General features: G+C 43.5%; 1 protein-coding gene and 1 pseudogene across 1 annotated transcript; one reads left to right on the forward strand and one right to left on the reverse strand.

The window, feature by feature from the left end:
- Window positions 1-468: 468 nt before the first annotated feature.
- Window positions 469-10596, reverse strand: LOC101771002 (annotated as a pseudogene).
- A 3425-nt stretch (window positions 10597-14021) lies between these two features.
- Window positions 14022-15172, forward strand: LOC101771394 (auxin-responsive protein IAA9). Its single transcript, XM_004954217.2, has 3 exons — window positions 14022-14550; window positions 14673-14769; window positions 14860-15172. Exons 1-3 carry the CDS (start codon window positions 14163-14165, stop codon window positions 14900-14902), a joined length of 528 nt encoding a protein of 175 aa, XP_004954274.1. The 5' UTR covers window positions 14022-14162; the 3' UTR covers window positions 14903-15172.
- The last annotated feature ends 869 nt before the right edge of the window (window positions 15173-16041 follow it).

A 16041-nucleotide genomic window follows, 5' to 3' on the forward strand; every position in this document is an offset into this window, starting at 1 on the left:
AGCACCAAAAATAAATCCCCTAAAGTGACAGTTCTTCAGTATTAAGGATGGGATAAGTAGACTAGGGGGTGTTTGGATATCAGAAGCTAAACTTTAATCCTGTCACATCGAATGTTCGGATGCTAATTAGGAGGACTAAACATGAACTAATTACAAAACTCCCCTAAGCTAAATCGCAAGACGAATGTATTAAGCCTAATTAATCTATCATTAGCGAATGGTTATTGTAGCACCACATTGTCAAAGAACTAATTAGACTTAATAGATTCATCTCACGATTTAGCCTAAGGGTTATGCAATTAGTTTTGTAATTAACCTATATTTAATACTCCTAATTAGTGTCCACCTATCTCCCAAACACGCCAATAGATGCTGCGACTGCATGCGCGTTTGAGCATGGTCCAAGAAACATACTGACTGGAACATAGTAACATGATAAACGTACTGACTGGAACCAAAGGTAGATAGTACATGAAAATAGAGATTATTTGTAATGAGTAGAATGGACTTTTTTCTGATTATCCTCAAGCGTGGTGTACATCAGGCATGAATTTAATATAGATATGGGGCAATAAAAATACAGGAACTGCCGGGATTAACTATACAATATAGATATGGGGCAAAAAAATGAACTGCCGGGATTAACTATTTGCTCTAAGTACCCCCGCAAATGGGGGGAACAAGAATACAGGAAAACGTGGAACAGGGTAAAAGAAATCTTCTCTGTCTCCAGCACGTCAATTTGAGATAGCTATCACAACAAGATATAATATACACAAATGGCACTATAGTCCAGAAGGAAAATTGCTGACTTGGCCCTGTTCCAATCTCTCCTCGCCATTCACTTTATAAGACATACGGATACGCATTGCAAGTGGTTTCTGCTCAGGACAGAGATACAACAAAGAAACATCAGCAATGAGCATGGGGCTCCAAAGGATAACTCCAAAACAAAGGATTGTGCTCACGATTTAAAAATTGCTAAAGAACATAATCGGGTCTTAAATTCCAGATAATAAAAAAAAAGTTCGGTCCATAGCAAGGATTCGTTTGTTTTTTCAAAAACAAAAGTTCAGTTTAATTTGACTGGTTACCACCGGTTATGGCCGTTTCTGTCTGGTTCTCACTTGAAATAGAGTTTATCAACTTGAATTCAAAATTTTATATGCAACTACAAACGTTCTTTGGTCGGTATTTATTCTCATGGTACCCACCAAGAGAGAACTGGTTACAGGCAGTAATTCAGGATTCAAAACCCTGGGTACAACTGTGGTAGGATAAACTAGGGACTCCAGACTAATGATGGGTGCAAAATGAGTCTAAGCAGATACATATGTTGAAAACAGGCACATTACCGCAAAATGATTATGGATTATGGAAGTACATGCAAATGAGAAGATACCAGCAAGTAGCTTGTATGAGCATACGTCAAATTTTACTACAGCCTATTTTGCAACATATGATTATAAACAAATGCATAGGTAATCAGTATTCAGTACCAACCAAGATTTACTCACACAGTTACAGTTCTTGCAAGCTAAAGCCAAAAAAAAATATAAATCTGCTTCTGTACTGATTACATATGTTATACATCTGATCGTTTCGGGAAATGTACATGCAAAAAAGGCTCACGTTGGTCCTTATTGCTTTAAAAAAAAGAAAATTAATATTAAGTTAAGTTACGGTGCATGGAACATTAGTCAACAGCCTACCCAGGGGCGGAGCCAGAACTGCAGCCGGACCCGGGCTGGACCAAGGCAAATTGATTTTACAATGAGATAATGGGCTGATTTGATGCTATATGGGCCGATTTATACTGCATAAAACGTGGAAATACATGCAGTTTTATGGGCCAGACCCGGGCTGCAGCACCCCCAGCCCGGGTCCTGGATCCACCCCTGAGCCTACCTAAGAAATGAAAGACACACAGGGGCAGCAATAGAAATACATCAGTCAGTTTTCCAGGATAGTATTTTAGCAGTTACAATACCCATTAAGCATGTCCAGATTAATTTGCGAAAAGTTTGCAAAATTACGCTATAAGGTTTTTGGCCTACAGTTAGTATTTCAGCCATATAACTTCAACAATTGGAAATCACATCGTGTGGAATAAGACTAAAATTGAAGGCAATAAAAAGATAGACAAAAGAAGCTGAAGTGGAAGCAAAGGATGCAGATCTTCATATACCTGGCCCTGTTGATTATTGGTGACGTTAAGCCCTTGAGTAACTGAACCATTTCCTTTTGCTGGAACAGTGTTGCCGCTAGCTGGATCCAGTCTCAATTGGATGAACTGCAAGTATAAGAAACATTATCAGCATATCAATCTTATAGCTCTTATTAAGAACACAAAGGAGGAATAAAATGATTATCACTTTTAGCCTCTTTCACTTGCTCTAATGTGAAGAAAGGTGCTATCTGCACGTTTCTAGGATTGGAGTACAGAATAACTACAAAACTAAGCTATATAAATTCAATGAAAAAAAGAATGGTCAGCATGGGACATGGGTAGCATGTAACCCATCAAAACCCAAACTACTAGAAGATATGCAACAAAAACTATCATGGAGTGATTGTCTATCAATTGATAAAAACTAATGTATGTAGACGTGTAGAGCAAAAACCATGGAATGTGAGAGGGGTAATTTGTAGTGCCAGTGGGCAGCTCAAACATAGAATATAGCAATAAGATGTTACCTTTGGAACAGCAGCCTGAAAAATAAAATCTGTAAAGGTACTAGATGTCAAATTTGTAAAAGTGGCATGAATCATCGTCTCTCGCGGGTTTCCAGACTGCCTTTTGAAATCAAAGGTGATCTTCAAGGTTGGACTCTGGAAAGCTGTTATTGATGGGTGAGCTGTTTTCTCTAGTCCTGCACAAATTAGGAGGTTTAGTTACCATGAGCATGCTGTAGTTACTTTGTTTGCTAATATCAACAACCAACTAACCCGAAACAGATGTACTCGACGACAAACCATCGAGGAGATCCATGGCTTGAGGTACCACAGATGTGGGTTTAGTCTCTGCTGAGTAGTGTTAAATCATCAATGGTTATAAACAGAAAATAGACAACTCACACAGTCAACATTAAACCAAACTAACCAGAAACAGGTGTACTTGATGACAAACTACCAAGCAGATCAATAGCTTCAGGTGCAGCAGGAATAGGTTTAGACTCTGCTACATCAGTATAACACAATTCAGCAATGGTCATAGAAACATAGGCAATTTCTACAGCTAAAATTACTTTTACCTTGTCCAGGATGACCAACAGCTGGCGTGCCATTCTGCGATGGAGATGATCCGATGGATAGAAGGTCCATAAGAATATCTGTGCTTGCAGTTGAAGTTACATCTGAACAAAAACAGAAAGAAATTTATGAAGTGCTAAAGCAAGGGGATTTTCTGATAACAAAAGGAATGTAACAAATAGTGCACTTAATAACTTAAGTACTGAACAACTCTTTCATGTACTGCTGCAGTAAATGAAATATTGAACTGTCTACATCACAGCATGACGACCCCATATTATCCGGCTAGAACTAAATTTTTGGATAAAATTATGAATGACAAATTAGCAAATTCTTGAGTATGCAGTGAGCTCAAATTGCAGACAAGGTAAGAGAACATATTCTGAGAGAGGGACAAACAGAATGGGTGCAGAGGGCACCTAAAGTCCTTTTGCTCTTTAAATGTAATCAGAGAAGCAAGCTAACAAGGAAACCACACACAAAAGAACAGAGATACTGAGAAAAAGCATACCTGCCGTTGATGAACTCACTCCACCGATACCCAGAAGATCTTGCAGAAAATCATTGGGTGTTGCAGTAGAAGCAGTGGTTGAAGCCGGTGCATCATCGGAACTCAAATCAAGCAAATCAACTAAATGAGCTGACGGGGGTTTTGCTACACCATTCGAAATCTTAAGGCCTCCAGGAGTGACTGCCGGGGCAAGTTTATCTGCTGAAATAGTTGCCTTTGTAGCAGTAGCCCGCTTCACCAGATAGCTAGCTTCATCCAAAACAGGCATACGTTCAAGCAAAGATGATCTGCATTTGAAACAGATACTAAGATTAAATCTTTCATAAGCAACAAAATACTAAACAAATCTTCTGCAGTAACATCTAAAAGTTTGGTGGCCCACCTGATAGACTGATGTTTTTGTATAATGGAACTGAATTCGATTGATCTTTGCTGTAGTTCAAGCACAACATTCTCTTTATTCTGGCCAACTATTTGTCTCACCCTCCTGTTAAGGAAGTAGAGCCATATTACTTAACAAAGCAGTATTATACTATAAGAATCACCTAGCGATGGTAAACACTAGTTACATGACATGATAAGCTTTAAAGTATTTTCAAGTTGAAAAGGAGCACCATAATCGGAATAACTGCCGCAGGTACGATATAGATAGAGCCTTAGAGGCGGATATAGTTTAAATAACTAAGACCATATGTCTAAGTTGCCAACACCTAGAAAGATGTGATAAGCTTGTCAAGAAGATACATCAAAGATGGTATTAAAAAGATGAGGAAATCGCACGTGGTGGTTTACCACCAGTGACTAGCATAACGTTCAGATAAATACACATAATACAGTTCTTCAGTGTGTACAAGGAAAAACATTCCCATAATTCACTGATTGGCAGTGAGTCTGAAGTTCTCTTTGTATTAAAAGTATGACTGTATGAGATAATAAGGTTGCACACATTTGGGGAAAAAAATGGGACAAATTGGTGGAGTAAGTCCATTTTTACCGCCACAATTCCAGTTCGGGTCCGCAAAGCACTCCCCAATTTGTGTGACAACCATGAGGCCAAGTTGAAAGATATCTTACTCTGATGTCGATGGAAACCGTGAGGAGAGCTTCAAAAGAGCAACCAGACACATTGGTCCAGTTGTCACATCTGCAGAATGGCGGTTAAAAGCAACCTCTACAGCATCCACAGCATCTGATTCTGTTACCTGAATAAGTTAATGTATATTACATGATGCACGACAAGTTACAAATGACACTTAAAAGCACAGGATCACATGCTTATACAATAAATGTAGAGAAGTAGTAGTCTAATCTTGATTGGAGACCCTTAAGCAATTCAATCCATTTATCTTAAGCTGTGCATACATAGAGAAATAAATGAACAATGTGCATGGAATTTCTGGAATAATTACAGAGCCCTTGTTTGGATGGGCCGGGATGGCTGCCAGCCCAGCTCGTTCGAGCAGACAGCAACAGAACTTAAATATGTGACAAATTATGTAGTAGTTCAGACGGCAAGGAGCACAATCTAGCAAGTTCAGAGCACAACCTAGCTAGTTCAGAGGGTCAGAAAAGGACATCCTGCAATAATTGTCCACTCACCATAACTGGTTCCTCCCCATCCAGCATGCCAACATTGTTCACCAGCATCTCACCATATTCACCAATGCACCAAACAGCTACTCTTACTAAACTTCCCTAAATAGTATAGCATTAACACATTACCGATATCAGTAGGATGAGATGGAACAGCACGCAGCCATGCACTATGAAGAGTACAAATTTTCCCTAACCTGCTTGCCATATGCTTGTAAGGCCTTTATACAATGATCTCACTGAATATCCTTGAAGCTCTGATGCATTGCTTAATACAACAATAAGCGCATGGCATACATCATCCTTCACATGATTTCCAGCCTGTTAAAATATAAGGTTGAAACATGAACATGGTTAAACACAGTTATGAACAGTATCACAAATACCAGTAACTTGTGTGCAAAGATAGCAATATTTGTGTAGTTCAAACGATGTATGACAAATTCTCTGTTATAATGGAAACTTTTGGCATCCTTTGGAGTGCTGTGTGCATGTTGTAAGTATGACATAAGGCAAGGAAAAATGCAGAAGAACCCAAGTCATAAGGCTCAAATCTAGGGCATAGCTAGAAGTTTCTTCTTCTATGGGTTTGTTTGGACTGTGGGATAGCTTCGAAGGAACCTGAAAAGCTTCCTTCTCTACAGTTTCTTACCATGGCATGCCAATGGAGGTAATACCCTGTTATGGCAAGTTGTGCGGGCCAGCCTTGGCCCAAGGCTACTAGTTAGTTTAGCAAAAGCAGTAGGCAGACGGAAGTAGTTAGTTTGTTTTAGAGATAAGGTTGTTTAGATTAGATTGGTTCTGTTAGATGGCTGGCTATATAAGCACAGCTGTACCATCTATTGTAGACAAGCAAGAAGAACCCTAAAAGTAGTCAGAGCCTCCTGAGGGAGGGCGACGAATAGGTTCTTCGGGCTATCCCTAGTTATTCCATATCATACCCTCACTTGAAATTTTCAGGATGTGCTATACAGACTTAAGGTGTTCCATATTTATGAGCATGCAAGTTGAACAGACTTGCCCAGAAGATGAAGAAACGACTAATTCTTCTAACAGTGTTGCAGCAAAAAAGATTCAAGGTAAGAACTTAAAATTAAGAATTGCAAGAAACCCGCAGACTTAAGGTGTTCCATATTTATGAGCATACAAGGTGAACCGACTTGCCTAGAAGATGAAGAAACGACAAATTCTTTTAACAGTATTGCAGCAAAAAAGATGCAAGGTTAGAACTTAAAAGTAAGAATTGCAAGAAACCCAAAAAAAAATTGTTGTTTTAAGAGTCCATCCTCTTTGGACATAAAAATATCCCCAAAATACTTAGGTGCTTACCAGAGATAAAACCTTGAACATCTGATCAAGGTACCATAACTTCTCTTGAGAAAACCTATTGGAGATGCAACGTTGTTAAACGCTCCGCGTGCCAAACAATTAACCAACAAAACAAATAGATACTGACTTTTCAACTACTGAGCATATCTTTGACGTGAGATCTCCTTTAAAGTCTGGATCCGCCATGTTTAAGTAATCAATGAGCTCTTTAGTCAAAGGCTTTACATTTGTATCATTGACTAACAGAAAAACAAGTTCAAGGGCCCTTTTGCGAATGGAGGCATCAGCGTCCTGAAAGGTGCACAGCGCTAGAAATGTTAAAAGCCAGAATAACAGAACTAGGGCGCTGGAAACAGTAAATGTCAGGCTTGATTAGGGGTGGTAAAGGGCCCTCTAATTTAGCCTAGCAAATTTAAGGATCGGGCTCAATAAGGGCCAGGCCATAATAATATATGCTTTTGAACTAAAAATAGATAGGACTGAGTTGGATTGTGAAGGAAGCATGAGGGCCATGATCCATTACCACCCCTAGGCTCGATGCAGCTCGCTACACAGCAGATTTGATCATGTACAATTATGAACCAATAGATCATACACTGAGAACCATTTGCATTAAAGATTGCATTGCAAAAGCAGTAACATAGAATCCAGCTTTAGCAAGTACAGGAGAAGTACTCTAAAGCATGGGTGCAGGAGTAATGAAACTACTGAAAGCTCCTGCCACAATATTTGGATAGATAAGCCAACACTTTTGTCACGCACATTTGTTCATTTGAGAACCTTTTAAAGTTGAAATCAAAAGGTGGGTCTACAGTGTACACTAAGTTAGCTGGATATAAGAGGTCTGACAAATGTGAATGCCTAAATCTTGATGGTATTATGCTAACATGCTGAAGGTTAGAAAGTGCGAGCCTGCAACATAATGAGGGTTCTTAAACTAATGCCATACATACATGGGCATGAATTAGCGTAAGGTATAGTAAGACCAGTAATCAGCATGGATAGAGTTGCATGCATTCTTACCTTCACACATTCTAATATTGTTGTCCTGTGCCTCTGCACTGCTAGTGCATCAACTGTAATGGCCCTCATAAGCATGTTAAGAGCAACATATCTGAAAGAGGACAGGCATAGTAAATACACCACCTACGGAGCAGATAGATAAACCAATAAACATTTCATTGATCAAAATTAGCAACCAATTGTTCCATGTATTATTGCTTGAAAAATAGTTACAGTTGAATCAAATTTGATAAGCTACAGCTGCAAGCTCAATATAATCAACTATTACAACTAGCAAGTTCGATAAGAGCAATAAGCAGAGCAGATCAACCTTATATTGTTATCTCGGTTTGATAAGAATCTACCCAAAATATTAATTGCCAGCACACGTAAACCACTAGTAGCTTCAATACCCATTATCGTCTGAACACATTCATACAGAATGGCATTTCCAGCATTCTTGTTTGATTCGCTTTTTGTTGCAACCTGGATATATAATACCATGGTTAGCTACCAACTTCAATATGCAGGCAAATGCTCAAATGCAAATGTAACAAGGTTGTCTAGGAAGATCTTGTTATCCAAGATACGCACCAGTTACAAAGAGATTTACTGGAAATACGTCATAGTTTTGTCAGCACAACATGAAATGCATGAGTCATCTGTCATGGGCTAAATAGTGCAAAACTAGTTCACTGTATTGTGTAACACCCCATTGTAAGTCTATACCCTGATTGGAAGGCAAGACCAAGGGACATACAAACCAAGAAAATTAAGGTTGAACATGCATGCTTGTACCCTTGTTGAATTATGTATTTGCTAGATGAACAATAAGTGCCACTGTTCTGCATATGAAACCAAAGATAAAGATTAAGCAATCACCTGAGCAAGAATATCATTCATATATTCACTGCAATCTGCATCTCCTTGACCCAAGATGCGCATAAGTTTAAGAGCTCGAATATGCAAGAATGGATCAGCAATGCCAGAAACGTCATACTCAGGAGCATATGAAGTGTTTGACACATCTCTCAGTATGCGAACCAACCCTTCAATGCAGTTCTGCAAGGAGAAAAGTGTAAAAGTATGAGCATAACGCATATCTCAGCCTCTCTGGTATTATAGTCCATTTTCAGCATAAAAATCTTGATGTTAAATAATATAAAAGCTGTGCATCTTCTATACAAAATGAGAGAACAATGATGCATCAATATATCGAATAGAACCCTTTAAATTGTTATAAGAAAAAGTTAGACAAAGAAATGGCATGCTTTCAGTTGAAATTTTTTTCTGTGCACTTCCATGTCGTGCTATTGGTGATATTGGGGGGAATTTCATGCAACTAGGGGAATGTAGTGGTTCACAAAATATGGTAACAGATAGAACCCCAAAACAGTTTCTAGAATGCAGCTTGAATTATGGCTGCTAAAAGATGTAAAATTCTCTAAAATTTCAATATTTAAAAAGAACCAGAGCCATTATGTTAATCCAGTTATTGTCAAAAGGACCTCAGCGGTAAGAAATAAATGCGCTTACCTTCCTCAGGTACTCCAGAGCATCTTTGCTGGCTTTGCATAGTTCTGTGCAGAGCTGAATTGCAGATATAAGAACCCCATGGTGTTTTTCCTTCAACAGTGATGCAGCCAGGGCCATGAAGTTCTCCGCCAAATCTGGCACTTTTCTTACAATTCTTATAGAGCACAAAGCAGCCTAACAAACATGTAGAAGTATACCATAAATTCAAAAACACCATTGAAAATAATCAAACAATGATGAAAAGGTACAAGGAATGCATTGCATCCAAAAGTTACTCGGATAATAGCTACATAGACTGATTGATGGACACGTATACAGAGCCATTGAGTTTGATAGTTCCCATAACATATGCAGTTTATGAATTAACCTAGGTTTCATGATTGTTCAGATTCCTTGAAATGCCACAGATCAACAATTCAGCTGTTGGCTGTTCGTTTTGGCCATACTCAACTGGACTTGCTTAGTCATTATGCAGGAAAGTACCTTTTTCTTTGTATTAACTTCCCTACTGCGCATCAACCTCTCAACTTCAGGTGACAGATCTCGCGCCATTTCAGCAGAGCAGATGTTCCCAAGCGCACACAACGCAAGGCCAACAATGAACTGGTTCGGGTGGTTGAGATCTCTGTCCCAAATTAAGCACTAACATTACTCAAAACTCAGCACAGCATTTGAGGAAACAACAATCACAGCAGCGATATCACAGAGACAGAGTCGAGCGAGCCTACTGTTTGAGGGAGTTGGTGACGAGCATAAGCACTTCCTGCCGCTCATCGAGGAGCAGCATGAGGCCGAGGTAGCCCACCCGCTTCTCCGGGAACCCCGCGGCCGCGATGAGCTTGAGGCACTCCATCTGGGCGAAATGGGTGGGGTAGCCGAGCATGTGGATGAACATGAGCTTGGCCATGTTCCTGTGCCGTAGCTGCGGCTCATTCTCGCTGATAGCCGTGCGTATCGCCGCGCACTCCCGCCGCACCACCGCGCGCTCCTCCGCCGCCGTCTTGCACGCGCGTATCGCGCGTATCATATCCCTGCGGGGCAGCTCATGAAGCTCAATTACAGCATTGCTACGGACGAGCGCCACGGATCCGGCGGGGGTTGGGGGAATTTAGGGGCCGCGGGGTCTCACCGGAGACGTGTGCCGGAGGAGAAGGGACTCATGGCGATGTCCGAGGCGAAGTCCTCGACGATCTTCTCGACCGTATCCATGTCGAGATCTCGGAGAGGACACGCCGCCGCGCGGGGAGCCGGAGAGGGGAGCAGCGGGATCTGACGCCGAGGTGGTTGGGGCGGGAAGCAGCGGAAGGCGAGGCGTGTCGAGCGAGGTGGACGGACGGGGCCTTGCGGATCTGGAGGACTGGAAATGGTGCTGACGGTGGAATGTGCGAATACGCCCTTTCATCGTTTGCATTTTCTGTTTGGCCTATTTGGATCGATGAATTTCGTTCGAATTTGGACGGATTACGCCCAATTTGATTGCCGTCTTGAAAGTTCATTTTCGATAACCGCATGTCTTTGGAATTTGGAATGCGGGAAATTTCTATGGAATTTGTACCGAAACAGTTCAATTCCCAAGACATTAGGAGATCTCTGCGCTCCGAATGAAAGTTTAGGGTACAGGAATCTGAAATTTGCGTATAATTTTTGTAATGGGCATCGTCATCTCGAGGGTTGAACTGTTGAAATTTTATTGTATCCATGTTTCATCCTTTTCTGTCATGTAAAACGGGTACGAGCATTGTTATTCATTGGGAGAAAAGGCGAAAAATGGTTGTGTTCTGTTTTAAAGCACGGCTACACCTATTGAAATTATATTATCACACTTATAAAACTATTTTATATGATCACACTTATCAAACTTTTTTTTGAGGAAATCACGCTTATCAAACTATTGAAACTTGTATTTATTTTTTTAAAAAAGTATTCAACCATAAAACACAAATGACAGATAGATGCTCCATCGATAAATTATGAAGGTGTGAACTATGGATCGATTAAAAAAACAACCAGTACAGAGATACGGGTAAATTGAAATGAAAAAGTTCAAGTTACTACCTCAAATATAGCCAAAGTCCGGATAACCCCATAAAGTATTATTTGGCTCAATATACCCCCTAAACTATGCTATTTAATTCAATTTACCATTAACACAATTTGTCTTTTTTTTCTCCATACAAAAATTAATTTTAATTTAATTTTTTCCAGAATGATAGTGAACACCACAATGTTTATAAAAAAATATAGTATGGATTTTTCATCATTATTTTTAGTATAATTAATAATTATGTATCCAAAGAATTAATTTATTATTAAATATCATACGCTATCAAAAAAATAAAAAAAATTATGATGATTTTTTCTAACATGTGTTATGATGACTGATGTCATCTCCCAAAATTTTAACTTAAAACTTAACCTATGCATGAAGAAAAAAAAGACAAATTGTGCTAGGAGATAAATCGAAACAAATGTCATAGTTTAGGGGTAAATCAAACCAAGAAATAGTTTAAGGGTTACCCGAACTTTGTGTACACTTGATAGCAGTAATTTGGACTTTTTTAATTAAAATTGATTAATACGAAGCGTAACATCACTTCCGATTGGCACATACATACAAAATCGACTCAGTTAAGGAGGATGTGCACATTCTCACAGATCGTGTAATGGTTTCTAGCTCATTTATCCATTACAACTAGTTGATCTATTCACAGGATTGAACGTGAAATTGCATCATTATTGAAATAATCCATAGTATAAATGCATCAACAAAATATGTTTTTTTCTTGATATATGTTCAAAAGGCTTTAGGATGATGATGAACGTGAGTACCATCGAACTGACTGAATCTTCCAGGGAATGATACTTGTCCCAGGGGCATGGATTCCGGTATGATGGATGATGCATGCCGATGTAGGTAAATCACTCCAGGTATCTGCGGATGTTGTGTACAGTCTGCTATGACTGAATGAAAGGAACAAATAGCTACTGTCTTTAATGTCATCTGAATTCCGTAACTTCACCTTGCCTGACTGCATGTATATGGTTAGGCTGTTTTCCGGCAGATCTTGACTGCAAGAATCCAGTAGCCAATTTTGGGACGGTGAGGCTCGATTTGGCACGCTCCAGGATCTTGTTCAGTGACACCAACCGTTCAACTTGAATGGGGAAGTACAGCTAGCAACCGAACCTCAAAGACATCAGCATCGTGTGAATCTCTGGTAGTTCAGGTTCAGGACGACAGGATCCTGGCAGATATAGCCATAGCCGGCAGAGAAAATGAGAAATCGATCGATCGATCGATCTGCCTGATCCGCTGCTGCGCGGCCCATGACGTCAGGTCCGCGCGGGGACGCCGACAAGGCGGAGTGGTACGGGACAAGGGTGTCCGAGAGACCGGCCGGCATGGGCGGGGGACACGTGAGATACGGTAGTTTCCGTCTCCCTTCGACCAGCCTTCTCGTCCAAGCCAACACCGAATCTGCAGGCTTCCTGCGTGCTCCATGATTTTCTATGTCCAAGCTACGATTTTCCATAATCGAGCTGTGGGTGGGTGGAGCCGAATATCTCGTGCTGGGAGCACCGCGCATAAACAATGGCCCATTGGTGCCACCCAGAGGGTCTTTTTTCTCTTCTTACGTGGTGGCCTCCTCCGAGCGATCGACATGTCTGCGAACATCTGGCTCGGAGTTCGACCAGAGTCTTCGACTCTTCGTGCCGAGCCGGAGCTGCAGGGCGATCGGCTGCCGAGCGGAGCGGAGCAGAACACTGTGCGTGTCCTCCGGGCGGCGATGCAGTGCGCTGCACGCCAAAGAAGAAGAAGCGCGTCAAGAACGGGAGGCCGCTGGAACTTGGAGCCCACTACACCAGGAGGCACAGGCACCGTGGCGGCGGAGATCCTACGGGCAACCAACCCACGGCCGGAGCAACCGGGCGGCGGCCGCGCACGCGCCACGCATATTTGGCTCAACGGCTGACACGCGACCACCGGCCGGGCGGCGGGCAGGGGGAGAGGAGGCCACATGCCTGCCTGTCCGGTGCACCACACATGCATGTGCCCTGCCCGCCCGCAACCCCCGAGTCGCCGACCGCGGCCGGCTTCCACGTTCCAAGGCGTGTTGCCCGACTGCGCACCCCCTGCGGCTGCCGCCGGCGTGCACGCGCGGCTCGGCTCGGCGTGCATGGTATCCCACTATTCCTTGGTGGTTGGTGCAATGCAACGACTCCTACTTCAACGGCCGGCGACGAGGGCCTTACCATCACCGCAATGCTAGTGTTCCAAGCGGCTCTGATGGCCAGACCGTTCTGCTTTCAGCTTCACGCCGTCGCGGAGCATCTCGTGCGGTCATAGGCCGTGAACTGAGAGAGATGCACTGAACTCGACAGTAGACAACACGAGCTTCACATGACAGCAGATGGCACTGCCTGCTGACAGATTGACTCGTAGTACCTCAGGCTGTCAACGAGCTGTTGCACTCCATCACAGCACGAAAGGAGGCAAAGCCACCGGCGCAGGTGCAGTGGATTACCACTAAAAGCACACACGAAACTGACGGGTCCTGTCGGTAGGCTACAGGAGAAGAGATCAAGGCAAAGCCGGGGGGAGCCTTTGGACAGCCACGTCCCTGCTCAACAGGCAGGCAGGCAGGCACACAGATTGGCCGCCTTTGGGTCCCCCTGAACCCCGACAAGCTGCCCCCCCACATCGATTCCTCCTGATCGTCTCCCGCTGTCAAGCACCTCACGTCTCTCTCCCACTATATAAGTATGCTGGAGCATCTCCTCCTCATCGCTGCGATCTCATCTGAATTCCAAGCCTCTTCTCTCCAGTCTGTTAATTTGATCCAAGCACGCGTACTCCTACCCTACAGAAGAAAAGATCGAGGGCATCGGAATTCACAGCTTTGCCAGAGGATCAATCGATTCAATCAGCTAGCACGACATGGAGCTGGAGCTCGGGCTGGCGCCACCGAACGCGCGCCATCCCATGGTCAGCAGCAACCACGTCGCCGACGAGCTCAGCAGCAGCTCGTCGGATTCTTGTGCCCGCGGGAAGAGAGGGTTCAGGGAGGCGTTCCAGCAGGCGCCGGCCGCGACGACGCTGCCGCTGTTCGACGACGGCTCGTCGTGCAGGAGGAGCAATAAGAAGCCGCTGGTGGGGTGGCCGCCGGTGAGCTCCGCGCGCAGCAGGGCGTGCGGCGGCGCCAACTACGTGAAGGTGAAGAAGGAAGGGGACGCCATCGGCAGGAAGGTGGACCTGTCGCTCCACGCCTCCTACGACGAGCTCCTCGCCACGCTCGGCCGCATGTTCCCGACCACCAGCAACCAAGGTACTCTACGCGCCATTACAATACCATTCCATGCATCAAAATTCAGAGGATCTTGAATCGTCCGAGTTTCCAACCAGCCTATTCTGAATTTCTGATTCCGGAATTATTGCCATGGTGTGCAGACGGCGAGGAAATCAGCAGCTCCACCAGCTGCCATGTGTTGGTCACCTACGAGGATGGGGAAGGGGACTGGATGCTCGTTGGAGACGTGCCATGGGAGTAAGTTCATCATCTTTCCCGCTGTTTCCATTCAGAGAGATCTTTAGGGGATTGGATGGTTGCTGACATCGTGCTGTGATGTTCTTGCAGCGATTTCGCAAGATCCGTCAAACGCCTGAAGATACTGGGATAACTACACATGAGCTGCACAGACTTTGCTGCAGCTGCACTGATGTACATGTTTTTTTCTTTATCATTTTCTTTTGGTTTTCCGAAAGGACTTGTTGTGTTGAGAGTCGAGGCAGTAGTAGGGACTAGGGGTTGCATCATGTGACGATACGTATACGGTATACGGCGAGTTCTTGTTTGTGAGAATGTTCTCTTGGAGACTTCCTTTGTGTTTTTTGCAGTTTATGCTGCAGCTGATCATATACTATATGAAATACAGATCTTCTACCGTTTTTTGCTAAAATAGATAGAGCATAGAAACATATCCCTCTCTCTCTCTCTCTCATCAGTTGACAATCAGGCTAACAGGGCATTCTCCTTTTGCGTAACGTGCCGGCAGCTCGGTATGTTGGTGCTCTACATTTCACTCTTCTTCTGAAGATAAAATTTGAATTTGTGCAGAGTACGCTCGAGTGGGCCACGCCGGGCCACTCACCGATAGTGCCGAGGGCTGCGGACGGACAGCCCGCCCGTCGTACCCACACCCTTGCTCGGGCGGATCAGGCCCAGCGCACCATGCGGGCGCGCAGCCCACTTTGGTGTGCTTCAAGGAAGGCCGCACAAACTGAGACCCCTTTGGCAGAGCTTTTGCTGCGACTTCTCCTGTAGCTTCCAGCGAAGCTTATACCAAATAGGCATAAAAACATCTTCTCATGCAAAGCCTAAAGAAGTCGGTCTGGGATTTGTACTAGAGGCTCCCCGTGGCTCCGCCCCTCGCCCCCACTTTTCGGTACGAAATTGCAATAGCGGCAGGCGGAGCAGCAGCAACAAACGGGAACAGCGGCAGGCCAACAGGTGGAGCAACAACAACAGGGGATGGCAGGGGCGAAGCTACGTTGAGCTACCATGGTGCACATGCACCAGGATGAAGCAAAAATTTACTACTAGTTTACTCAATTTTACCATGTAAATTGCACTAGATTTCTTCTACACAGAGAAGGGTGCACCAAGGTTATTTCAAACCTAGCTTCGCCTCTGGGGGACAGGCAGTAGCCAGTAGGAGCAACCGGTCCGACGGAGAAAAAGGAGCGACCGTGGAGGAGCCTGCATCGTGCGACGTTTCTAGCGGCAGGGGCAACGATAAGAAAGGAAGGGAATGGATAA

Source organism: Setaria italica, chromosome I, assembly GCF_000263155.2.
Source record: "Setaria italica strain Yugu1 chromosome I, Setaria_italica_v2.0, whole genome shotgun sequence".
NCBI classification, from domain to species: Eukaryota; Viridiplantae; Streptophyta; class Magnoliopsida; order Poales; family Poaceae; genus Setaria; species Setaria italica.